Source organism: Gallinula chloropus (genome assembly GCF_964237585.1).
Source record: "Gallinula chloropus genome assembly, chromosome: 31".
NCBI classification, from domain to species: Eukaryota; Metazoa; Chordata; class Aves; order Gruiformes; family Rallidae; genus Gallinula; species Gallinula chloropus.
Genome location: NC_140116.1, coordinates 1,305,499 through 1,329,812, shown reverse-complemented (window position 1 = coordinate 1,329,812; position 24,314 = coordinate 1,305,499). Strand labels below are relative to the sequence as shown.

The 24,314-nt window shown below is 69.2% G+C and overlaps 2 protein-coding genes across 2 annotated transcripts; both read left to right on the top strand.

Moving 5' to 3' along the window:
• Positions 1-413: 413 nt before the first annotated feature.
• Positions 414-5,144, top strand: LOC311202609 (uridylate-specific endoribonuclease C-like; the record flags this gene model as incomplete). Its single annotated transcript, XM_084277198.1, has 6 exons — positions 414-682; positions 1,422-1,624; positions 1,706-1,822; positions 2,509-2,615; positions 4,785-4,927; positions 5,030-5,144. 6 exons carry the CDS (start codon positions 414-416, stop codon positions 5,142-5,144), a joined length of 954 nt encoding a protein of 317 aa, XP_084133324.1.
• A 6,594-nt stretch (positions 5,145-11,738) lies between these two features.
• On the top strand, positions 11,739-23,721 carry AGAP2 (ArfGAP with GTPase domain, ankyrin repeat and PH domain 2; the record flags this gene model as incomplete). Its single annotated transcript, XM_084277121.1, has 19 exons — positions 11,739-13,023; positions 15,063-15,121; positions 15,202-15,293; positions 15,834-15,915; positions 16,024-16,165; positions 16,260-16,394; positions 16,649-16,770; positions 16,852-17,004; positions 17,120-17,206; positions 17,287-17,391; positions 17,515-17,677; positions 17,767-17,886; positions 18,831-18,977; positions 19,892-19,951; positions 20,287-20,438; positions 20,541-20,631; positions 21,019-21,241; positions 22,459-22,714; positions 23,515-23,721. The coding sequence occupies 19 exons, from the start codon at positions 11,739-11,741 to the stop codon at positions 23,719-23,721; spliced, it is 3,681 nt and encodes a 1,226-aa protein (XP_084133247.1).
• Positions 23,722-24,314: the final 593 nt, after the last annotated feature.

Genomic DNA, 24,314 nt, shown 5'->3' with positions numbered 1-24,314 from the left:
TACACCCCCCCAATTTACCCCCCCCCTCCCCAGTCCCAAGATCCCAGCAGGGTGGGTGAGGATGGGACCCAGAGGGGTGGGAACAGGGAGCGGGTGGGGATCCCTTTGTGCCCCCCCCTCAATTTACCCTCCCCAGCCAGGGTAAAATTGGGGGGGCAGGGGGGGTATCCCCAAAACTGCCTCTTGGAGGGACAGCAGGGGGGGTGAATCCTGGCCAAAGCTGGGCTGACCCTGGGTATGGCTGAGCCCCCCCAAGCTGCCCTGGGCGGGCTTGTGGTGGGTGCCCACCCCCTGGGCAGTGATGTCCCCCCCCCCAGCGAGGCCAGCTGCTGCAGGCCCGGCCTTCAGGCGTTATCAGTGGCGATAGGGGTGGCTATAAACCCCCCCGGGCCGGGCCGGCCCCGCCAGGCACCATGGCGGCGGCACTGGGGCTGCTCTGGCTCGTCGCGGCCTTCGCTGGCGTGGGGAGCAGCGGGGGGCCCGGCCCTGCCTCCCCCCTCCCTGGGCAGCCCCGGGACGTGGCCACGGCCCGGTCGGTGTCGGATCAGGAGCTGAGCAGCATCTCGGAGCAGCTCTATGAGGCTGATGAGAACCGGGCCGGGCCCGGGGACATCGTCCTTCGGCTGCAGCACCGCGTCGCCGACAGCCAGGTCGGGGATGGCACCGACTATGCGGCCCAGAGGTGGGGATGGGGCTGGGGCACCTTCCTTCACCTGCTGGCTGGGTGTCCTTCCCTCCCTCCTTCCATCCCTCCATCCCTCCATCCCTCCCTCCCTCCTTCCATCCCTCCATCCATCCCTCCATCCATCCCTCCATCCATCCATCCATCCATCCATCCATCCATCCATCCCTCCCTCCTTCCATCCCTCCATCCCTCCATCCCTCCATCCCTCCCTCCTTCCATCCATCCATCCATCCATCCATCCATCCATCCATCCATCCATCCATCCATCCATCCATCCATCCTTCCATCCCTCCATCCCTCCATCCCTCCATCCATCCCTCCTTCCATCCCTCCATCCCTCCATCCCTCCATCCATCCATCCATCCATCCATCCATCCATCCATCCATCCCTCCACCTATCCCTCCATCCATCCCTCTTTCCATTCCTCCCTCTATCTCTCCATCCTCCCATCCCTCCATCCACCCACCCCTCCATCCTTTCCTCCCTCCCTTCCCTCCATCTCTCCATCCCTCCCTCCATCCCTCCATCCCTTTATCCACCCCCATATCCCCCAGCTGTCCGTGTGTCCATCCACCCACCTACCCCTCTTTTAACCTCCCCACCAGCTCCTCCATCCGCCCACCCACCCCTCCCCCTGCTCCCCCTTCCCTCACCCCCCCACTCCCACCTTCTCCCCGCCATGCCCTGGCCCTCCCGCTCCTCTCCCATGGCCGTCACCCCGCTCCCACCCCCCAGACTCTTCTCCTACGTGGCAGAGGAGCGGCTCTTCTCCCGTCCCACCTTCTCCAAACTCCTGGCCTTGCTGGACAACTACAAGGAGGCGACGGGCTACAAGGAGACGGTGACGGCCGAGGAAGAGGAGGAGCAGGAGGCCTTCCTCGACGCCGTCTTCCAGACGCGGGTCATGGCCACGCTCACCAGTTTCTTCCTCTCTAAGGGTAGGGGGTGAGGACAAGGGGGGCAGGGGGGTCCTGGGGTGGGTGGGGGCGGCTGTCCCCACGCTGTGCCTGTGTCCCCAGGGCTGTACCCCTCGGGGGAGGCTTTCCGGGCCGACCTGCGGGACATGTGGTTCGGGCTCTACTCGCGCTCCAGCGGGAAGGCGCTCGACTCCTCCGGCTTCGAGCACGTCTTCCATGGTACTGGGGAGGGGGACGTACCGTGGGGGTGGAGATGGGGGCGTGGGGGGGCAGGGGGATGGAGCTGAGGGGGTGGGAGGGCAGGGGGATGGAGCTGGAGGGGTGGGGGGAAAGGGGGATGGAGCTGGGGGTGTGGGGGACAGGGGGATGGAGCTGGGGTGGGGGGAAGAGGGGGGATGGAGCTGGGGGCGTGAGGAATAGGGGGATGGAGCTGGGTGGGGGGAAACACCATGGGGGTAGAGCTGGGGGCGTGGGGGGACAGGGGAATGGAACTCGGGGGGGACACAGGGGGATGGAGCCGGGGGGGTGGAGGGACAGGGGGATGGAGCTGGGGGTGTGGGGGGACAGGGGGATGGAGCTGGGGGTGTGGGGGGACAAGGGGGATGGAGCTGGGGGGGGGGACACACACCGTGGGGGTGGAGCTGGGGGCATGGGGGGACAGGGGGATGGAGCTGGGGGGGCATGGGGGGATGGGGGGGGTGGAGCTGGGGGGGGTAATGTGGGGGGACAGGGGGGACAGACCTGGAGGGGGCATGGAGAGATGTGGGGGTCGAAGCTGGGGGGACTGGGGGGATGGAACTGGGGGGATGTGGGGGGATGGGGAGGCTGGATCCAGGGGTCTGGCAGGGAGGGGAGGTGGGGCTGGGGGCCGGGGGCCGTGCCCCCCCCTGACCAGCAGCGCCCAGGGGAGATCAAGAGCGGGAAGGTGTCGGGGTGCCACAGCTGGGTGCAGCTCTACAGCCTGGAGCGCGCCGGGCGCCTCAACTACCTGAGCTACAGCTACGACGGGCCCGTGAGTGTGGGGACGGGGAGGGGGGCACAGCAGGGACCCCCCTGACCACCCCCTGCGTCCCGGCCCCTCCATCACCACCCTCGTGGGCCCCATCCTCGGCTGAGGAGTGGCCCCAGAGATGCCACGACCACCCTGGGACTGTCCCTGTGTCCCCTCAGCCATCCCCATCCTCCCTGCTCACCCCATCACCCCCATCACCCCCATCACCCCCATCACCCCCAGGACCCCCAGGACCCCCGTTTCCCCCCACCCTGGGACTGTCCCCGTGTCCCCTCAGCCACCCCCACCCTCCCTGCTCACCCCAGGACCCCCAGGACCCCCAGGACCCCCAGGAGCCCCGTTTCCCCCCACCCTGGGACTGTCCCCGTGTCCCCTCAGCCACCCCCACCCTCCCTGCTCACCCCATCACCCCCATCACCCCCATCACCCCCAGGACCCCCATTTCCCCCCATATTCCCCCACCCTGGGACTGTCCCCATGTCCCCTCAGCCACCCCCACCCTCCCTGCTCACCCCATCACCCCCATCACCCCCAGGACCCCCGTTTCCCCCCACCCTGGGACTGTCCCTGTGTCCCCTCAGCCACCCCCACCCTCCCTGCTCACCCCATCACCCCCATCACCCCCATCACCCCCAGGACCCCCAGGACCCCCAGGACCCCCAGGACCCCCATTTCCCCCCACCCTGGGACTGTCCCCATATTCCCTCAGCCACACACCCCCTTTCTGCCCACCCCATCACCCCCAGGACCCCCAGGACCCCCATTTCCCCACCCTGGGACTGTCCCCCTGTCCCCTTAGCCACACACCCCCTTCTGCTCACCCCATCACCCCCAGCACCCCCAGCACCCCCAGGACCCCCATTTCCCCACCCTGGGATTGTCCCCATGTCCCCTCAGCCACCCCCATCCTCCCTGCTCACCCCATCACCCCCATCACCCCCATCACCCCCAGGACCCCCAGGACCCCCAGGACCCCCATTTCCCCCACCCTGGGACTGTCCCCGTGTCCCCTCAGCCACCCTCATCCTCCCTGCTCACCCCATCACCCCCATCACCCCCAGGATCCCCAGGACCCCTGTTTCCCCCCACCCCGGGACTGTCCCCATGTCCCCTCAGCCACACCCCCCCTTTCTGCCCACCCCATCACCCCCATCACCCCCAGGACCCCCAGGACCCCCAGGACCCCCAGGACCCCCATTTCCCCCCACCCTGGGACTGTCCCCATATTCCCTCAGCCACACACCCCCTTTCTGCCCACCCCATCACCCCCATCACCCCCAGCACCCCCAGCACCCCCAGGACCCCCATTTCCCCCCATATTCCCTCACCCTGGGATTGTCCCCATGTCCCCTCAGCCACCCCCATCCTCCCTGCTCACCCCAGCACCCCCAGCACCCCCAGGACCCCCATTTCCCCCACCCTGGGACTATCCCCATATCCCCTCAGCCACCCCCATCCTCCCTGCTCACCCCATCACCCCCAGCACCCCCAGGACCCCCATTCCCCCCACCCTGGGACTGTCTCCGTGTCCCCTCAGCCACCCCCACCCTCCCTGCTCACCCCATCACCCCCAGCACCCCCAGGACCCCCGTTTTCCCCCACCCTGGGACTGTCCCTGTGTCCCCTCAGCCACCCTCATCCTCCCTGCTCAGCCCATCACCCCCATCACCCCCAGGACCCCCAGGACCCCCGTTTCCCCCCATATTCCCTCACCCTGGGACTGTCCCTGTGTCCCCTCAGCCACCCCCATCCTCCCTGCTCACCCCAGCACCCCCAGCACCCCCAGGACCCCCATTTCCAACCCCCCGGGACTATCCCCATATCCCCTCAGCCACCCCCACCCTCCCTGCTCACCCCAGCACCCCCATCACCCCCAGGACCCCCGTTTCCCCCCACCCTGGGACTGTCCCTGTGTCCCCTCAGCCACCCCCACCCTCCCTGCTCACCCCATCACCCCCATCACCCCCAGGACCCCCAGGACCCTCAGGACCCCCAGGACCCCCATTTCCCCCCACCCTGGGACTGTCCCCATATCCCCTCAGCCACCCCCACCCTCCCTGCTCACCCCATCACCCTCAGGACCCCCAGGACCCCCATTTCCCCCCACCCTGAGGCCATCCCCGGTGTCCCCTCGATGTCCCCCCCCCCGAGACCGTGTCCCCCCCGCAGTGGGTGTCGTTCCCCGACGTCCTGGCGCTGCAGTACCTGTGGGACGGGCACCTCAAGAGCATCGGCTCCACCCTGCTGGGCTCCAGCCCCGAGCTCGACCTGGCCCTCTACACCCTCTGCTACAAGACCCGGCCCGACCGCCAGTGAGTGGGGGGGGGACACGCTGGGGGGGGGTGGGGGACACACACAGAGGGGGTAGGGGTGGGTTTTTTTGGGGGGGGGGGTGACTGTCCCCGTCCCCACAGGTGCCACGTGAGCCTGGGGGGTGAAGCTGCCACCATCCAGACCTACTCCTGGGCCAACTCCTTCTACGGGGACAACCAGCGCTACGTGGCCTCCTCCTACCCCCTCAGCCCCTGAGACCCCCCCCTCCAGCCCCTGAGACCCCCCTCTCAGCCCCTGAGACCCCCCCGTCAGCCCCTGAGACCCCCTCTCAGCCCCTGAGACCCCCCCTCAGCCCTTGAGATACTCCCCCCAGCCCCTGAGACCCCCCCCTCAGCCCCTGAGACCCCCCCAGCCCCTGAGACCCCCCCAGCCCCTGAGACCCCCCCGTCAGCCCCTGAGACCCCCCCTCTCAGCCCCTGAGACCCCACCCCAGCCCCTGAGACCGCCCCCAGCCCCTGAGACCCCCCCTCAGCCCTTGAGATCCTCCCCCCAGCCCCTGAGACCCCCCTCTCAGCCCCTGAGACCCCCCCTCAGCCCCTGAGACCCCCCCTCTCAGCCCCTGAGACCCCCCCTCAGCCCCTGAGACCCCCCCCCAGCCCCTGAGACCCCCCCTCAGCCCCTGAGACCCCCCTCAGCCCCTGAGATCCTCCCCTCAGCCCCTGAGACCCCCCCCAGCCCCTGAGACCCCACCCCAGCCCCTGAGACCGCCCCCAGCCCCTGAGACCCCCCCTCAGCCCTTGAGATCCTCCCCCCAGCCCCTGAGACCCCCCCCCCAGCCCCTGAGACCCCCCCCACCAATAAACCTCTGCTCAATGACCCCCCCTCATCTCCCTGTCCCTGTCTGGGGGGCTGTGTGTCCCCCCCCCAGACCCACGTCAGGGCGGTGGGAAGCCATGGGGCTGCGGCTGGCGGGTGGGGGGCTCCTCCTGGGGGGGGGCTGGGGCTGGGGAGGTCCCAGAGGGCCACGTGGTGACCCCCAGCCCCTCCCCATGGGACCCCCCGGGTGCCTGAGGTGAGGGTGGGGTGTCCCCAGCGTGTCTGAGTCACTGCACGTGTGTCCCCAGTGCATCCGTGTCACTGACATGTGCACCCATGTGGCAGCACATGTGTGTCCCCAGTGCATCCATGTCACTGCACACGTGTCCCCAGCACCCCTGTGTCACTGCATGTGTGTCCCCAGCACCTCCATGTCACTGTACATGTGTCCTCAGCACATCCATGTGGCAGCACATGTGTGTCCCCAGTGCATCCATGTTACTGCACACGTGTCCCTAGCACCTCCATGTCACTGTACATGTGTGTCCCCAGCACCTCTGTCACTGCACACGTGTCCCCAGCACCCCTGTGTCACTGCATGTGTGTCCCCAGCACCTCCATGTCACTGTACATGTGTCCTCAGCACATCCATGTGGCAGCACATGTGTGTCTCCAGCACCTCTGTCACTGCACACGTGTCCCCAGCACCCCTGTGTCACTGCACAGGTGTCCCCAGCGCATCCATGTGGCAGCACATGTGTGTCCCCAGCACCTCTGTCACTGCACATGTGTCCCCAGCACCCCTGTGTCACTGTACATGTGTCCCCAGCGCATCCATGTGGCAGCACATGTGTGTCCCCAGCACATCCATGTTACTGCACACGTGTCCCTAGCACCTCCATGTCACTGTACATGTGTGTCCCCAGCATCTCTATCACTGCACATGTGTCCCCAGCACCCCTGTGTCACTGCACACGTGTCCCCAGCCCATCCATGTGGCAGCACATGTGTGTCCCCAGCACCTCTGTCACTGCACACGTGTCCCCAGCACCCCCGTGTCACTGCATGTGTGTCCCCAGAGCATCCCTGTCACGGCACACGTGTCCCCAGCACCCCTGTGTCACTGCATGTGTGTCCCCAGAGCATCCCTGTCACGGCACACGTGTCCCCAGCACCCCTGTGTCACTGCATGTGTGTCCCCAGAGCATCCCTGTCACTGCACACGTGTCCCCAGCCCATCCATGTGGCAGCACACCCGTGTCCCCAGCATGGCTGCATGCGTGTCCTTCCCGTGTCTGTCTGTACAGACCCCCCTCGCGTGTACACACACGTGTCCTCAGCGTGCCCATGTCCCTGTGTGTGTGTCCTTAGCGTGTCTCTGTGCCCACACACACATCCCCAGCCTGTCAGGGGCTGCACCAGCCCCCCACCAGTGCTCCTCCCCAGCGTCCCAGCGCGTCCCCAGCACACGCGTGTCCCTGGCGTGTCCTCAGCCAGCGTCTGGCTGTGTGTGTGTCCCACACCACAGCCCCCACCGCCCGCCTGTCCCCAGCCTGTCACCCCCATCACACCCCAACAGCTGCCTCCATACTGTGTCCCCCCTCGTTGTTGTGGTTGTGGGGCTGCCGGAGGCGGCAAGCGCGGGTGGGCCGGGCTGGGCCAGGTTGGGCCAGGCCAGGTTGGGCTGTGCCGGGCCGGGCTGGGTTGGGCTGTGCTGGGCCAGGCCAGGTTGGCCCAGGCCAGGTTGGGCTGTGCCGGGCTGGGTTGGGCCAGGCCAGGCTGGGCCAGGCCGGGCTGGGCTGGGCTGTGCCGGGCCAGGTTGGGCCAGGCCAGGTTGGGCTGTGCCAGGCCAGGCTGGGCCAGGCCGGGCTGGGCTGGGCTGTGCCGGGCCAGGTTGGGCTGTGCCGGGCCAGACTGGGCCAGGCCGGACTGGGCCAGGCCAGGCCAGGCCAGGTTGGGCCAGGCCAGGCTGGGCTGTGCCGGGCCGGGCCAGGTTGGGCTGTGCCGGGCCAGACTGGGCCAGGCCGGACTGGGCCAGGCCAGGTTGGGCTGGGTTGGGCCAGGCTGGGCTGTGCCGGGTTGGGCTGTGCTGGGCTGGGCTGGGCTGGGCTGTGCCGGGCTGGGCTGTGCCGGGCTGGGCCATGTTGTCCGACGGGCTCTGGCATGTCCCGACACGCCGACGGGGCCGGGCACCCCGCACGCCGCCCCGGTGCTCCCCGGGTTCCCAGGCCCAGCCCTGCACCTGCTCCTGCCAGCCCCAGTGGGGTGACGCCAGCCCCAGCGGGGTGACGCCAGGCAGGAAGCGCGGCCCCGGCACCACGGCGGCGGCCGGATGAACCCCAAGCGCTTGACGCCGCCAAGCCGAGCAGAACCCCGGGTTGAGCCATGACCCCGGGGACCCCAGGGGACCCTGCCAGCACCTAAGGGTGCCATGAGCCCCCCCCGGCAGCAGGTGCTGGCTGCCATCCGGGCGGAGGTGAAGCGGCACGAAGGGGTCAAGAAGCACCTGACTAAGCTGATTCAGCTGGTGGAGATGGTGCCGGATCCACAGCTCCGGGCCGGCCTCACCGCGTCCCTCGGCGTGGTGCAAGGTACCGGCAGCACCGGGCAGGGGGCGGCTGGGGCAGCGGGGCGGGGATGGACGGATGGATGGATGGGCTGGCGGGTGGGCAGAGGGACAGACTGATGGATGGAGGGATGGGCAGACAGATGGGCAGATGGACAGACTGAGGGACGGGCAGAAGGACAGGTGGACGGAAGGATGGAGGGAGGGACAGGTGGATGGATGGACGGACAGATAGACAGAGGGATGGATGGACAGAGGGATGGATGGATGGATGGACAGGTAGACAGAGGGATGGATGGACAGAGGGATGGATGGATGGACAGATAGACAGAGGGATGGATGGACAGAGGGATGGATGGATGGACAGATAGACAGAGGGATGGATGGACAGAGGGATGGATGGACAGAGGGAGGGATGGATGAGCCAGCGGATGGGCAGAGGGACAGACTGACGGATGGGTGGGAAGATGGGCAGAGGGACGGATTGAGGGATGAGCAGACAGACAGACTGATGGATGGGCAGAGGACAGGTGGACAGAGGGCTGGAGGGAGGGACAGATGGATGCACGGACAGGCGGGAGATGACCTCAGTCCTCTCCGACCAGCCCCCCGCAGTGCCCGTGGCTGCACTGGGGGTGCTTGTCCCAGCTCAGGGGACCCCCACCCCACCTCCACGGGGTCACCCCAAACCATGGAGCACCCACACCCTGCTCCAAACAAGGCCAAATCCTGCCCGGTGTCGTGCCAGGGGTCTGGCTGGACCCAGCAGCACCGTGTCCCACCCCACCATGGGGCCACATCTGGGGGCCGGGGGGGGGCACAGGGACCTGTGGTGGGGGAGTGGGGGGTCGCCAGCCCCCCCCTGCCGTGGCTGCGCTGTCGGGTGGTTTCCGGTGCAACAGCCCCGGCGCTGCGGTCGGTGACGTGTGCCGTTTCCTCACCTCCGGCGGTCGCCAAAGGGGGGGCCCTGCTGCTGGGGGGGGGGGCGGATGGGGGCTGCTCTTGGGGGGCCCCACAGAGTTCTGGGGGGGAGAAGAGAGACCCACCCCACGGTCCCTCCCGGTGGGTGTTCAGGGGGATGGTGTCGCTGGGGTACAGGTGCTGGTGTACACCCCCCCCCCCCTTCCCAGTGCTGAACCCCCGCATCGCTGTACCCCCCCCCCCCCTCCATGCGCTGGCATCTCCCCAGCACAGTTGCCGTGGTGACAGGAAGCAGGGGGATGCCTTGTTGCTAAGCACCCGCCGAGTGGTACCCACCGCCAGCATCAAGGGGGGGGGCGTAAGATACACACCCCACAGCCCCCCTCCCAGATCCCAAGTCTGGGGGGAGAGTTGGGGGGCAGCAGGGCCCATGGTGACATGAGATGGGGACACGTCTGTCTCGGGGGGGTGGGGAGGGGGGTGTCAGACCCAGCACGACCCCATCCCCCCCATAGTGTGGGATGTGGTGTGGCCACGCCAAGTGATGGGGAACTGCTGGGGGGCACTGGGAGGGACTGGGCTGTACTGGAGGTGGGGGGGGCAGCACTGGTACTATGGGGGCAGGAGGGGCCAGACCACCCACCCCCCCCTCAGCCCAGTATTGGGGACAGGGCCCAGCCAGGGTCAGCATGTCCCACCCCCCAGGGTCACATGTGATAGGGAGGGGGTGACGAGGGGGCGGGGGGCTGAAGGGGTGTCCCCCCCATTCTCAGCAGGTGCTGGGGGGGGGACACACGCCGCAGAGCCTCGCCGGGGGCCGTGGGCGTGTTGCTGGGACGACGCGCCCGGCGCTGTCACGAGCGCCAGAGCCCTGCCAGCTCCCTGGGGACCCCCCCGGGGGAGTGGGACACGCAGCCCCCAGCCCCACGGGCCACCCGTGGCCCCTCAGCACCACACACTGGGGACGTGGGGTCAGGTGTCCCCCCCCGTTCCTGGGTGCCGGGGCACCAGCACCCACCCTCCAGACACTGGGGGGGTTGTGGGGGGGTTTGGGGGTTTGGGGGGGGGGGGGGTGATGCACCCCGCCGAGCCTGAGCACGCGCCGTGTCCCCAAGCACCGTGTCCGTCCCCAAGCCCCGCGTCGTGTCCGTGTGTCTGTCCCCACGTCCCGTGTCTGTCCCCAGGGGAGGTCACGCTGGCAGGACGGGGGGGACGGACACACGGACAGACACACGGACAAGACGCTGGCCAGGGAGGTGCCCGGGTGTGACGGTGCCAGCCCGGTCCCGGTGCCCGCGGGGGGTGCCGCGGGTGCCGTGTCCGCTCCCCCCCCCCCGCATCCCCCCCCCCTCCATCGCCAGCCCCGCTGTTGCCATGGCAACGGGATGCGGAGGATTTCGCCGCCGCTGCTAAAAATGCCGGAAAACGGGCGGCTGGGGCCTGTCCCGTGTCACGGGCACCCCCAGACGCCCCCCCTACCCCCAGCCACACCAGAGCCCCCTCCCCACCTCCCGAGTGCTGCCCCGGGGGGGGGGGGTGCAGGGTGCTGGGGGGGTGGGGGGCGCAGTAAAGGGGTGCGGGGGATGCGGGGATGGGGGGGTGGGGGGAGGCTAAGGAGGGTCGGGCAGCTCAGGCAGGTCCCGGGGCCGGCGGGGAGAGGAGGGGGTACCGGGGGGGGGCGCCCGGGAGCGCTCGCGCCTGCCCGGTAGCGGCGGGGCCGCCGCCCGCCCCCGCCCCCGGCCCGGCCCCGGGAGCGGCGCATGGCGGAGAACGGCGGCCCCGGCCCCCTCCGGCCGCGCAGGGCCCCCCCCGCCGGGCCCCCGGCCCCCCCCGCGCCGCTGCCGCCGCCGCTAAGGACGAACCTGTCGGGGCGCTGCCGTGAGCCCCGGTCCCGGGGGGTCCTGGGCATGGCCCCCCCCGCCCCATAACCTTCCCCATCACCCCGCGCCCCGTAACCCCCCTCCCACTCCATCCCCCGCCCCGTCGCCCCCCCACCTCCCAACCCTCCAACCTCCTCGCCCCCCCCCCCACCTCCAACCCCTCCATCCACCCCCCCCCCCCAGCTCTACGAAGGGGTAGGGGGGAGCCCCCCACCATGCCCCCCGATCGCTAACCCGGGGTGGGGGTGAGTGGGGGGGTAAGGGGGGGGTCGACCCCGATCCCGGCGCGGAGGGGTGGTGGTGGGGGGGTGGGGTGGGGGGAGCGCGGAATCGGTGTGTGTGTGGGGGGGTGGATTTGGGAATAGGGGGGGGGGGGGGCGCGGCGGCGGTGCCAACCCCTCCGGGGGCGGGCGAGCGGGGAAGGCTTCGGGGAGGCAGGGCCGGGGGTGGGGACCGCGCCGAGCATCCTCCCGGCACCGGCGGACGCGGAGCCGGCGAGGGGAGGAAAAAAAAAGGGGGGTGGGGGGGGGGGGAAGGGAAAGAAGGAAAGGGGGGGGCTCTGCCTGCCTGCCTGCCCGGCTCGGGAGGGGAGGGGAGGGGGAGACGTGTGTGTGTGTGTGTGTGGCGGGGGTGGGGGGGTGGGGGGTGTTTGCCCTGCCCGCACCCATGAGCAGGACCACCGGCCTCCAGCGCCGGACCACCTACCTCATCTCCCTCACCCTGGTCAAGCTCGAGTCGGTGGCAGCCCCAGGGGAGCAGGAGCAGGCGGGGGGGGGAGGCGATGGAGCCCCCCACCCCGGGCAGGCGGCGGATGCTGCCCGAACCGAAGACCCCGGCGGTGGCGGCGGCGGCAAAACCAAGAGGCCCGAGCGGCTTTTCCAACGCCAGGACGCGCTCTGGATAAGTACCGCCGGCTCCGGCCCCAGCGATGCCCCGGTGACCCCCGGCAGCCCCCGGACCCCCAGCCCCAGCCCAACGCCGACGGCAGAAGGGCCGGTCCCCCCCCGGCTCGCCGAGCCCCGCGGCGGGCATGGCGCCAGCCGCCCCCGCTCGCCAGCCTCGACCCCCGCCGCCGGCCCGCCCGCCGTGCCCCCCAAACCCGACCCGGCCTTGCTGCCCCCCGCCGTGCCCCCTAAACCCGACCCGGCTTTGTTACCCCCTCCTCCGGCTGTACCCCCCAAACCCGACCCGGCGCTGCTCCCCCCGCCTCCCGCCGTCCCCCCCAAACCTGACCTGGCGTTGCTGCCACCCGCCGTCCCCCCCAAACCCGACACCCTCACCCGGGGGGCCAAGGGCACCTTGGAGGCACCGGGAGAGCGGGGTCGGCAACCCCTGGAGTGCCCCCAGCCCTCGGCACCCCCCCGGCGCCCGCTGCTGGGCCAAGCCAGCTGGGCTTACCCAGAGGGTGCCCCAGAGGGGGGCAAACCCCCAACCCACCCGGCGCCCGGAGCATCCTCCCCACACCCGGCCGCCGGCGCCCGCCGGCTGCGCCTGGCCGGCACCAAACCCTTCAAGACGGTGACGACCAGCGGTGCCAAGGTGGGCTCCGAGCCCAAGACCACCAAGAGCACCCACAAAACCGCCAGCAGCCGCCTCTCGTGGCCTGAGGGGGAAGGCAAGGGGCGCCCCAAAGCCGGGGGGAAAGCGGGTGCTGAGGGGGGTCCCCGGCCGCCGGCGCGGGCTCGGCTCTCCCCCCGCAAAGGGAAAAGCAAGACCCTGGATAACAGCGATTTGCACCCGGGACCGGGGGGTTTGGCACCGGTACCTGCGACCCCCATGGCCGAGACGGGGTTGAAACGGGGGCGCGAAGGCGGCCGAGCCTCCACCCGCGACCGCAAGATGCTCAAGTTCATCAGTGGGATCTTCACCAAGAGCCCGGCGGCCACCCCCACCCACCCCGCGCCCCCCTGGGCCCTGCTCAGCACCGACCTGGGCAGGGGTACCTCCCCCAGTGAGTACCGGGCTATGGGGGGGGTGGGGTGGTTTTGGGGGGCAGCTGGGGGTCTGTCGTGCCTCAGTTTCCCTTGTGCGCCTCGGTGACCTGGATGCTGGAGGGATGGGGGTGCTGGTTGTGCCGTGGGGTGTTGTGTTGTGCCTCAGTTTACCCGTGGCTGCATGTGGGGAGCTGGGGATGGGGGAAGTGGGGGGGAGGGGTCTTGGACCCCCTGGTTCACCCGCCGGCCGTGCCCGTGTGGGGCAGAAGGACCCGTCTGTGGCTGGGGGGGAGCGGTGGGTGCTGGGGTACATGGGGGGGGCCCAGGTGTCCCATGGGGCAGCCGATGGGGGTGTCCCCAGGGCCAGTTGCTGTGGGGCCTCCCGTGCCTCAGTTTCCCCACCAGAGTCAGCTCCGTTGGGCTCAGGGGCCGACCCACCCCCCTGCTCCCTGTCTTTCCATCCATCTGTCCGTCCGTCTGCTCCCCCACCCCTGTCACCATCCGCACGTCACACACTCATCCGCCCTTCTGTCCCCCTCGCCCCCTGTCCATCTGTCCTGGCACCCCATGTCTGTCCCCCTGTCCATCCCGCTCCCAGCCCTGACCCGCCGGTGCCGTGGGGCGCGTGGGCAGAGCCTGCCGGGGACCTGGGGGTGGCAACGGGGACACCCGTGGGTGGCAGCTCGGTGACGATGTGCGGGGTGACAGGCAGGAGCGTTAACCCCTCACCTGCCACGTACCTGGCAGGGAGCAGCTCTGCGTATGGCAAGGGGGAAACTGAGGCACAGGGCAGGGAGCACCCTCAGCTCTGCCTCAGTTTCCCCTTCTTGTGGTGCTGGAGGTGAGGTGCCAGCGCTGCCCGAGGGGGTGGGACGCTGGGTGGGGTGTGTGTGTGTGGGGGGGGTCAGGCAATGACCTTGTGCCACGTTGTGTGCTTGTGCCACACCATGGCCTCGTGCCCCACACACGCTGGTGCCTGCCACGCCGTTCGCCATGTCCATCGTGTCCTCATGCCCATCGTGGGCCACACGCTACGTCTTCGTGCCCCATCGTGCCCTGGTGCCCATCATGCCCTGGTACCCGTCGTGTCCTCGTGCCCATTGTGGGCCACACACTGCATCCTCGTGCCACATCGTCCCCTGGTGCCCATCGTGCCCTGGTGCCCTTCGTGTTCTTGTGCCCATCGTGGGCCACACGCTGTGTCCTCCTGCCCCATCGTGCCCTGGTACCCGTCGTGTCCTCGTGCCCATTGTGGGTCACATGCTGCGTCCTCCTGCCCCATCGTGCCCTGGTGCCCGTCGTGCCCTGGTGCCCATCGTGTCCTCGTGCCCATCGTGGGCCACACGCTGCGTCGTCGTGCCCTGGTGCCCATCGTGCCCTGGTACCCGTCGTGTCCTCGTGCCCATCGAGGGTCACACTCTGCATCCTCGTGCCACATCGTGCCCTGGTGCCAGTCGTGCCCTGGTGCCCGTCGTGTCCTCATGCCCGTCGTGTCCTCGTGCCCATTGTGGACCACACGCTGTGTCCTCCTGCCACATCGTGCCCTGGTACCTGTTGTGTCCTCATGCCCATCGTGTCCTCGTGCCACGCTGTCTCTCAGTGCTCATCGTGCCCTCCGAGCCACGCCGCACCCTCGTGCCCACCGTGTCCCCAAGCCACGCCACGTCCTTGTGCCACGCTGCGTCCTCCTGCCTGCCGTGTCACCGTGCGCCGCATCCTCGTGCCGTGTCCCGGTGCCCGTCGTGTCCCCGTGCCTGTCACGGCCCCGTGTCACCCCCTTGTGCCACGCTGCGTCCTCACACCCGCCACATCCTTGTGTCCAGCGTGTCCTCGTGCCCACGGCCCCGTCCCTGCCACGTCGCATCTCCACATCCCTCCTGCCACCCCCGCCAGGCTCGCTGCGGTGCCGTTGCTTGGTGACGGCTCGTGGCCGCCCACGCAGGATGCTGCCAGCGGCGCTGCCGCAGGTCTGGGGGCGGCCATGCCCCCCTCCCTTCCCCAGGTTGGGGGGTGCTGGGGGTGCCCGCGCCCCATCTCACCCCTCTTCTCCCCGCAGAGGCCTTGGTGAACAGCCAGGAATGGACCCTGGGCCGCTCCGTCCCCGAGATCCGCCTGGTGGGTACCGCGTCCCCGTGTCCCTGCCCCGTGTCCTCATGTCCTCGGCAGCCCTGATGTCCCCTCTGTCCTCTCCCCAGGGTGTCCTGGGCAGCAGCAAGAGCGGGAAGTCAGCGCTCGTCCACCGCTTCCTCACCGGCTCCTACATGGGCCTGGAGCCCACCGAGAGTGAGTGGCCACGGGGATGGACGTGGATGTGGGATGGGCATGGCCATGGAATGGGCATGGCCATGGGGATGGGTATGGCCATGGGATTGGACATGGCCATGGAATGGGCATGGCCATGGGGATGGACGTGGATATGGGATGGACATGGCCGTGGAGTGGGCATGGCCATGGGATTGGACATGGCTGTGGGATGGGCATGGCCATGGGGATGGCTGTGGATGTGGGATTGACATGGATATGGGATGGATGTGGGCATGGACTTGAGCATGGCCATGGGATGGACGTGGATGTGGGATGGACGTGGCAGTGGAATGGGCATGGCCTTGGGCTTGAGCTTGGCCATGGTTGGACATGGCCATGGTGTTGGGCATGGCCATGGTGCTGGGCATGGCCGTGGGGGCAGGGCAGGCTGTGGCTGGGCGCTGACAAAGCCACAGCAAGGCCATGGCAAGGCCGTTGGCACAGCCACGGGGCAGGTGAGGCCACAGGGACGGTCATGACCACGGGATGGTCAAGGTTCCCCCTTCCCCCCGGCTCCAGGCAGCCAGTTCAAGCGTGAGGTGATGGTGGATGGGCAGAGCCACCTCCTGCTCATCCGCGAGGAAGGAGGCGCCCCGGACGCCAAGGTACGCGGGGGGCTGGGGGCCATGGAGTGGGGTGTGGGGGGGCGTGGAGGCCGTGCCAGCCGGCGCCGAGCCCTGACCCCCCCCCATCCGCGTCGTCCCCCCCCCCAGTTTGCCAGCTGGGCAGACGCCGTCATCTTCGTCTTCAGCCTGGAGAACAAGAGCAGCTTCGAGGAGGTGACGCAGCTGCACGAGCTGCTCAGCGGCTACCAGGGCTCCAGCGAGGTGGCCCTGGCCTTGGTGGGCACCCAGGGTGAGCTGGGGACGTGGGGACCGGTGCCACGGGGAGGAGGATGGGGAGGGGACGACCCCACCCCCCCCCAGTCTCACTCCTTTGCTCCCCCCAGACAAGATCAGCTCCTCCAACCCCCGGGTGATCGAGGACGCGCGCGCCCAGGCGCTCTGCGGGGACATGAAGCGCTGCCTCTACTACGAGACCTGTGCCACCTACGGCCTCAACGTCGACAGGGTCTTCACTGAGGGTGGGTGTCCCAGGGTGCTGCTCCCTGACTGGGGGGGGTGGTTACGTGCTGGTGGAGGGGGGACGTGCGCTGTGGCTGCTGGCAGGGGTGGGGTGACCGGGTAGGACAGGGACTGTGGCCACCGTGGTTGGGTGGGATGGGGATGGTGGTAGAGGTGGGATGGAGACGGTGGTGGGGTGGTTGGGGGGTCTTGGTGGGGTGGGGTGGGGGTCTCAGTGGTGTGGGGCCCCCCTGACACGAGGCTCCCGGTGCAGTGGCCCAGAAGGTGGTGGCCCTGAAGAAGCAGCAGCAGCTGATGGCGTCCTGCAAGTCTCTGCCCAGCACCCCCAGCCACTCAGCCGCATCCACCCCCGTCGGGGGCATCCACCCTGGCCAGGTACCACCCCCCCCCTCCCCTCCTGTCCCCCCCTCCGGCCATGGGACGTGGGTGCTGGCCCTGACCCCATGCCCCGGCCAGGCCAGCAACGGTGGCCACACCAGCGACTACTCGTCCTCGCTGCCGTCCACCCCCAACGTCAGCCACCGGGAGCTGCGGAGCGAGACCCCCGCCCCGCTGGGCACCCCCAGCTCCCTGCACCGAGGGGCCAAGCGCCGCACCAGCCTCTTCGCCGTGAGTGCGCCGGGGTCCCCCCCGCCGGGGTCCCGATGAGGGGGACACACACACATGGGCACCCCAGGTGCCCAGAGCGGTGCCACGTGCCCCACTGTCCCCCTTGTCCCCACAGACGCGCCGGGGCAGCGACTCGGAGAAGCGGAGCCTGGACAGCCGGGGCGAGGTGGCGGGCAGCGGCCGCGCCATCCCCATCAAGCAGGTTGGCAAGGGGACACCGCGAGGTCCCCATCCCCATCCATCCCCTCCCTGTCCCCCCCCTCACTGTCCCCTCGTCCCCAGAGCTTCCTGCTGAAGCGCAGCGGCAACTCCCTCAACAAGGAGTGGAAGAAGAAATACGTGACCCTGTCCAGCAACGGGCTCCTCTTCTACCACCCCAGCATCAACGTGAGCGGCCCCAGCCCCATCCCCGTCCCTGCCACGGGGGGTGAGGGTGCAGAGCCCTGTCCCTGGGGGTGGGTAGGGGTGCAGAGCCCCCAGTCTCAGCGCTGGCCTGTCCCCCCGTGGCAGGACTACATCCACAGCACCCACGGGAAGGAGATGGACCTTCTCCGAACCACGGTGAAGGTCCCTGGCAAGCGCCCGCCCCGCGCCATCTCTGCCTGCGGCCCCTCCGCCAGCATCAACGGGCTGGTGAAGGACGTGGCTGGGGGCACGGCACCCGAGGGCGGTGGTGAGTACCGGGCTTGGGGGTGGGTGGGTGGTGAGGGGGGGTCCCAAAAGACCCCTCCCCCTGTGTCACCGGTTCTTCCCCACCCGCAGCCGGCGCTTCCCCCGTGGGGCTCAGTCTCCCTCCGGAGCCGGGGATGAAGGGTGTGGGGAAGGGTGAGCGGTCCCTGCAGCGCTGCGCCTCCGCCTCCAGCGCCAAGCTGTCCAGCTCTGGTGAGTGTCCCTGTCACCTCTCATGCTCACAGATGTGACCACTCCCCATACAGAGCCACAGACCCTCCCCACGGTGGCCCCACCAAGCCCTTGGGGACCCCGTTGGCTCTTGGTGGCTCTGATGATCCTGGAGCTCATGACTCCAGTCCTGATGAGCCCAGTGGCCCCAGTGACACTGATGGCCCTGGTGATGCTGGAGCTCATGACTCCAGCCCTGGTGAGCCCAGTGACACTGGTGGCCCCAGTGAACCTGGAGCTCATGACTCCAGCCCTGGTGAGCCCAGTGACACTGGTGGCTCTGGTGATCTTGGAACTCATGACTCCAGTCCTGGTGAGCCCAGTGACACTGGTGGGTCTGGTGATCCTGGAGCTCATGACTCCAGTCCTGGTGGGCCCAGTGACACTGGTGGGTCTGGTGATCCTGGAGCTCATGACTCCAGTCCTGGTGAGCCCAGTGACACTGGTGGGTCTGGTGATGCTGGAGCTCATGACTCCAGTCCTGGTGAGCCCAGTGACACTGGTGGCTCTGGTGATCTTGGAACTCATGACTCCAGTCCTGGTGAGCCCAGTGGCCCCAGTGACACTGGTGGCCCCGGTGATCCTGGAGCTCATGACTCCAGCCCTGGTGAGCCCAGTGACACCGGTGGCCCTGGTGATGCTGGAGCTCACGACTCCAGTCCTGGTGAGCCCAGTGGCCCCAGTGACACTGGTGGCTCAGATGATCCCAGTTAGGACCCGGTGACCATAGTGATCCCTGTGGGTTTGGTGACCCTGGGAGCCCCGATGGCACCAGTGAGCCCAGCAGTGTTGGCGACCCTGCTGACCGGTGGCTCCAGCGCTCGTGGTGACCCTGGCGAGCCCCAGGGCCCTTATGGCACTGGTGGACTCGGTGGCCCTGGTGAGCTCGGTGGCCCCAGCAGCCCAGCTTGTGGGTGTCTCTGCAGATGGGCCCCCCCACTTCGAGGCCATATCCAGCCCCGGCAGCGCGGGCAAAGACCCGCCACCATCCCCCATGATCGACAGGAAGAAGCACCGGCGGAAGAAGCTGATGACACCGTCCAAGACGGAGGGGTCAGCGGGGCAGGCGGAAGGTGAGCGCCGGGGGGGACGGTGCCCCGAGCCGTGGGGGACGGTGCCCCGAGCCGGGGGGGACGGTGCCCCGAGCCCGGGTCACTCCTGGGCAGCAGCCACGGGGACAGCGTCCCCACAACCCACGAGGACAGTTCCCTGAGGGGCCGTTGAATGGAGGATCTGGGCCCAATCCTGCCCTTGCAACCCCCTCCCCACGCCACGCTCAGCCACCGCTCTCCTGCCCGTGTGCCCCCCCCCAACCCTTCGCTCTGCCACTGCCTGCCATCCCTTTGCCCCCCCCCCCCCCCCAACCCCCAGGGCTTTGCAGGCTCCTTGTGCCCCCCACCAGGGCTTTGCAGGCTCTTTGCCCCCCCCCAACCCTGAGGCTTTGCGGGCTCCTCACCCCCACAATCCTGGGGGCTTTGCAGGTTCCTCACACCCCCCCCACCTCCAACCCTGGGGCTTTGCAGGCTACTCACCCCCCCCCCCCCGACCCCCAGGGCTTTGCAGGCTCTTTGCTCCCCCCAACCCCATGGGCTTTGCTGGCTCCTCACACCCCCACCCCCACCCCCCCACCCCCCCATCCTGGGGGCTTTGCAGTCTCCTCACCACCACCCCCCCCAATCCTGGGGCTTTGCAGGCTCTTTGCCCCCCCCCAAACCCTGGGGGCTTTGCAGGCTCCTCACCACCCCCCATCCTGGGGCTTTGCAGGCTCTTTGCCCCCCCCCCCACAACCCTGGGGGCTTTGCAGGCTCCTTACCCCCCCCAACCCCTAGGGCTTTGCAGGCTCCTCACCCTCCCCCCCCCCCCCCCCCATCCTGGGGCTTTGCAGGCTCTTTGCCCCCTCGCCCCCGGGGCTTTGCGGGCTCCTCTGGTGACTGTGTCCCCCCCCCCGTTTCCTCTCTCTGCTCTCGCTGCTCTGGACCCTCCCCAGCCAAGCGCAAAATGTGGAAATTAAAAAGCTTTGGTAGTTTAAGAAATATTTATAAAACAGGTAACGTGGCGCGGGGGGCGCGGGCAGCTCCACCCATGCATGAGCCTGAGTCCCATCCGCGCCTCCCGCCATCCCACCCACCCCCCAGCATCCCCCAGTCCTCCCCTCCCTGCCCAGCCAGCGGGTGGAGGTGGGGAGGGGGCACCCCTGGAGCGGGGTGGGGGTGTGGATGTGGTGGGGTGGGCACTTGGAGCGGGGTGGGGGTGTGGGTGTGATGGAGAAGGGGGGGGTCAGGTGGGCGCCGGGGCAGCCCGGTGTCACCCTCCTGGAGGTGTTGGACCCCTCCAGCTCACCACCTGCTTTTTTTTGGGGTGGGGGGGTCTCTGTTCCCACAGAGGAGGAGAACTTTGAGTTCATCATCGTGTCCAGCACGGGCCAGACGTGGCACTTTGAGGCCAGCAGCTTCGAGGAGCGCGACGCCTGGGTGCAGGCCATCGAGAGCCAGATCCTGGCCAGCCTGCAGTGCTGTGAGAGCAGCAAGAACAAGGTGGGACCCCCGCCACGGCCAGGGGGAGGGGGCTACGGTGCTGCCAGCCCCCCTCCCGCTCACCACTGACCCCCCCTCCTCCCCCAACCCTGTGCCCCCCAGGCTCGCATGGACAGTCAGAGCGAAGCCGTGGCCATCCAGGCCATCCGCAACGCCCGGGGCAACTCGCTCTGCGTGGACTGTGGGGCACCCAGTGAGTCTCTGGGGGGGACAGGGGGTGACATGGGACACGGCGGGGGCATCGGTTGCATGGGGGGCAACAGGTCATGGGGGGCAACAGGTCATGAGGGGGCCATTGGTCACTCAGTGCCACAGGCTGTGGGTCGGGTCAGTCTGCGGTGGGCCCCACGTGGCCACGGGTTGCCATCGGTGACACGATGCCATGGGCCTTGCCATGGTGCAGGGTGATGTGATGCCACAGGCCACCCAGTAACCTGGGCAAGGAAGCACCATGAGCCACGGGCCACCTCACTCCATGGGCCACGGGTCACGCTGCGTGTCGTGGGTGCCACAGGCCACCCCAGGGGCCACCAATGTCCTCCCTGAGGCGGTGCTGATGGGCTCTGTGCACCCCCCACAGACCCCACCTGGGCCAGCCTGAACCTGGGGGCCTTGATCTGCATCGAGTGCTCAGGGATCCACCGCAACCTGGGCACCCACCTGTCCCGCGTGCGCTCCCTCGACCTGGACGACTGGCCCCGGGAGCTGACGCTGGTGCTGACGTCCATCGGCAACGCCACGGCCAACAGCATCTGGGAGAAGAACCCGCAGGGTCGCTGCAAGCCCACCCACGAGTCATCCCGGTGGGTGCCGGTCCCCCTCCCCACCCGCCACAGTGACAGTGTGCCACCTGCCCGCTGCCCCCCGGTCCCCAATGCCCCCTGGTCCCTGACGCCCCCCAGTCCCCGATGCCCCCCGGTGCCTGATGCCTCCCAGTGCCTGATGCCACCTGGTACCCAATGTGCCCTGGCCCATGATGCTCCCTGGTCCCCGATGCCACCTGGTCCCTGATGCCCCCCAGTTCCCGATGCCCCCTGGTGCCTGATGCCACCTTGTCCCCGATGTCCCCTGGTCCCCGATGCCACCTGGTGCCTGATGCCCCCCGGTGCCTGATGCCTCCCGATGCCCCCTGGTCCCCGATGCCCCATGGTCCCTGATGTCCCCCAGTCCCCGGTTCCCCCCAGTCCCTAATGCCCCCCAGTCCCCAATGCCATCTGGTGCCTGATGCCACCTGGTCCCCAGTGCCCCCTGGTCCCCGATGCCACCGGGTGCCTGATGCCCCCCGGTGCCACCTGGTCCCCGATGCCCCCCAGTCCCTGATGCCCCCCAGTCCCTGATGCCCCATGGTGCCTGATGCCCCCCGATGCCCCCCGGTGCTTGATGCCCCCCAGTCCCCAATGCCCCCCAGTCCCCGATGCCCCCCGGTTCCCGATGTCCCCTGGTCCCCGATGCCCCCTGGTCCCCGATGCCCCCTGGTCCCTGATGTCCCCCAGTCCCCGGTTCCCCCCAGTCCCTAATGCCCCCCAGTCCCTGATGCCCCCCGGTCCCCAATGCCCCCCAGTCCCTGACTCCCCCCAGTCCCTGACGGCCCCTGGTGCCTGATGTCACCTGGTCCCCAATACCCCCAAGTCCCTGACGCACCCCGGTCCCTGATGCCCCCCGACGGCCCCCGGTCCCCGCTGCCCCCCGGTCCCCGCTGCCCCCCGGTGCCTGATGCCACCTGGTCCCCGATGCCCCCCAGTCCCAAATGCCCCCCGGTCCCCGATGCCCCCCAGTCCCTGACTCTCCCCGGTCCCTGACGGCCCCCGGTGCCTCGTGCCACCTGGTCCCCGATACCCCCCCAGTCTCCGCTGCCCCCCTGGTCCCTGATGCCCCCCGGTCCCCGCTGCCCCCCGGTGCCTGATGCCCCCCGACGCCCCCCGGTCCCTGATGCCCCCCGGTGCCTGATGCCCCCCGACGCCCCCCGGTCCCTGATGCCCCCCGCTGCCCCCCGGTGCCTGATGCCCCCCTCTGTCCCCAGGGAGGAGCGGGAGTCGTGGATCCGGGCAAAGTACGAGCAGCGGCTGTTCCTGGCGCCGCTGCCGGAGGCCGAGGCGCCGCTGGGGGAGCAGCTCCTGTGCGCGGTGCAGGAGAAGGACCTGGAGACGGTGCTGCTGCTGCTGGCGCACAGCAGGAAGGAGCAGCTCAACGTCAGCACCGGGGACAAGGACCGGCGCACGGCGCTGCACATGGCCTGCGACATGGCCCTCGTGGTCATCACCCAGCTGCTGGTGTGGGTGAGTGGGGGCAGGGGGGGAATTGGGGGGGGGGATGGTTTGGAAAGGGGATGGAGGGAGACGGGGGTGGACGGGAGGTGGCACGGCACGGGGTGGGGGTGGGGGGCACGTGGAATGGGGAGGGGATGTGGGGGATGTGGTGGGGATGTGGGGACTGTGGTGTGGTGTAGCTATGGGGGGGGTGACATGGCCATGGGGACTATGGTGAAGCTCTGGGGGGCACATGGCACAGCCATGGGGGCTGTGACAGTCCCATGGGGTACACGGTGTAGCTATGGGGGGGGGTGACATGGTCGTGGGGATCGTGGTGACGCTCTGGGGGACATGGGATGCCCATGGGGGCTGTGACACTCCCATGGGGCACACGGTGTAGCTATGGGGAGGGGGGGTGACATGGCCATGGGGACCATGGTGAGACTCAGGGGGATATGGGACGGCCATGGGGGCTGTGCCACTCCCATGGTGTAGCTATGGGGGGGATGACATGGCCATAGGGGTCATGGTGAGGCCCTGGGGGACATGGGATGCCCATGGGGGCTGTGACACTCCCATGGTGTAGGGGGGGGATGACATGGCCATGGGGACCGTGGTGAGGCTCTGGGGGACATGGGATGCCCATGGGAGCTGTGCCACTCCCACGGGGGACACAGCCCAGCTCCCGGGGCTGCCGGCACAGCCAGCGGGACCCCATCACACCCCGGGGGTGCCGTTGCCAGTGCCATGGGGGGGTGTGTGTGGGGTGTGAGTGACACTTGGGGGGTGTGTGTGGGGTGTGAGTGACACTCGGGCTGTACCCACAGTACGGCGCAGACGTCCGGGCCCGGGACGGGCATGGCCGCACCGCGCTCTTCTACGCCCGGCGCGCCGGCAGCCAGGAGTGCACCGAGATCCTGCTGCAGCACGGCTGCCCCGGCGAGGGGCCCGGGCCCACCGCCACCCCCGGCCTGCGCCGCAAGAGCAGCTGCGCCAGCGTGGGGCCCTGCGAGCCCCGCACCGCCCTGGTATAGCCGCCGGCGAGGGGCCCACTCAGCAGCCCCCCGACCCACCTCCCTCCTTCACACACACCCCCGCCCCCCCCCCCTCCCCAGGACTGTAGGTGCCCCTGGGCCCCGGTGGCACCCGCTGCCCCCTCCCCCCCCGGTTTGTATTTTTGATGCTCTATTTATTATTCAGCCCCCCCTGGGGTCTCTTCTGGTCCTGTCTCCCCCACACACACCCCACCCCACACCCCAACCAGGACTTGGGGCAGCCAGACGCCTGTGTGTCCGTCTGTCCGTCCATCCCCCCCACCACAGCCCCCTCCCCGTGTGCCAGCGTGGGGTGGGTGCCCCGTCTCATGGGGTCAGGACACCGGGGTCCCAGGCTGGCACCGTGACTGGTGACACCCCCCCCCCCAACTCTGTCACCCCACCCTCATGCCACCCCCGGCCCAGGTCACACACACACATCCCCCCCATCACCACCCCAGCTCCTCCACGGCACCCTGCTGGCGTCACCCCATCGTGCCCCCCCTCTGCATCACCTCCACTCCCCATGTCACCCTCCCCATGTCACGCCCCCACGTCACCCCTCCTGTACCCCCCACCCCCCGGCTGTGCCA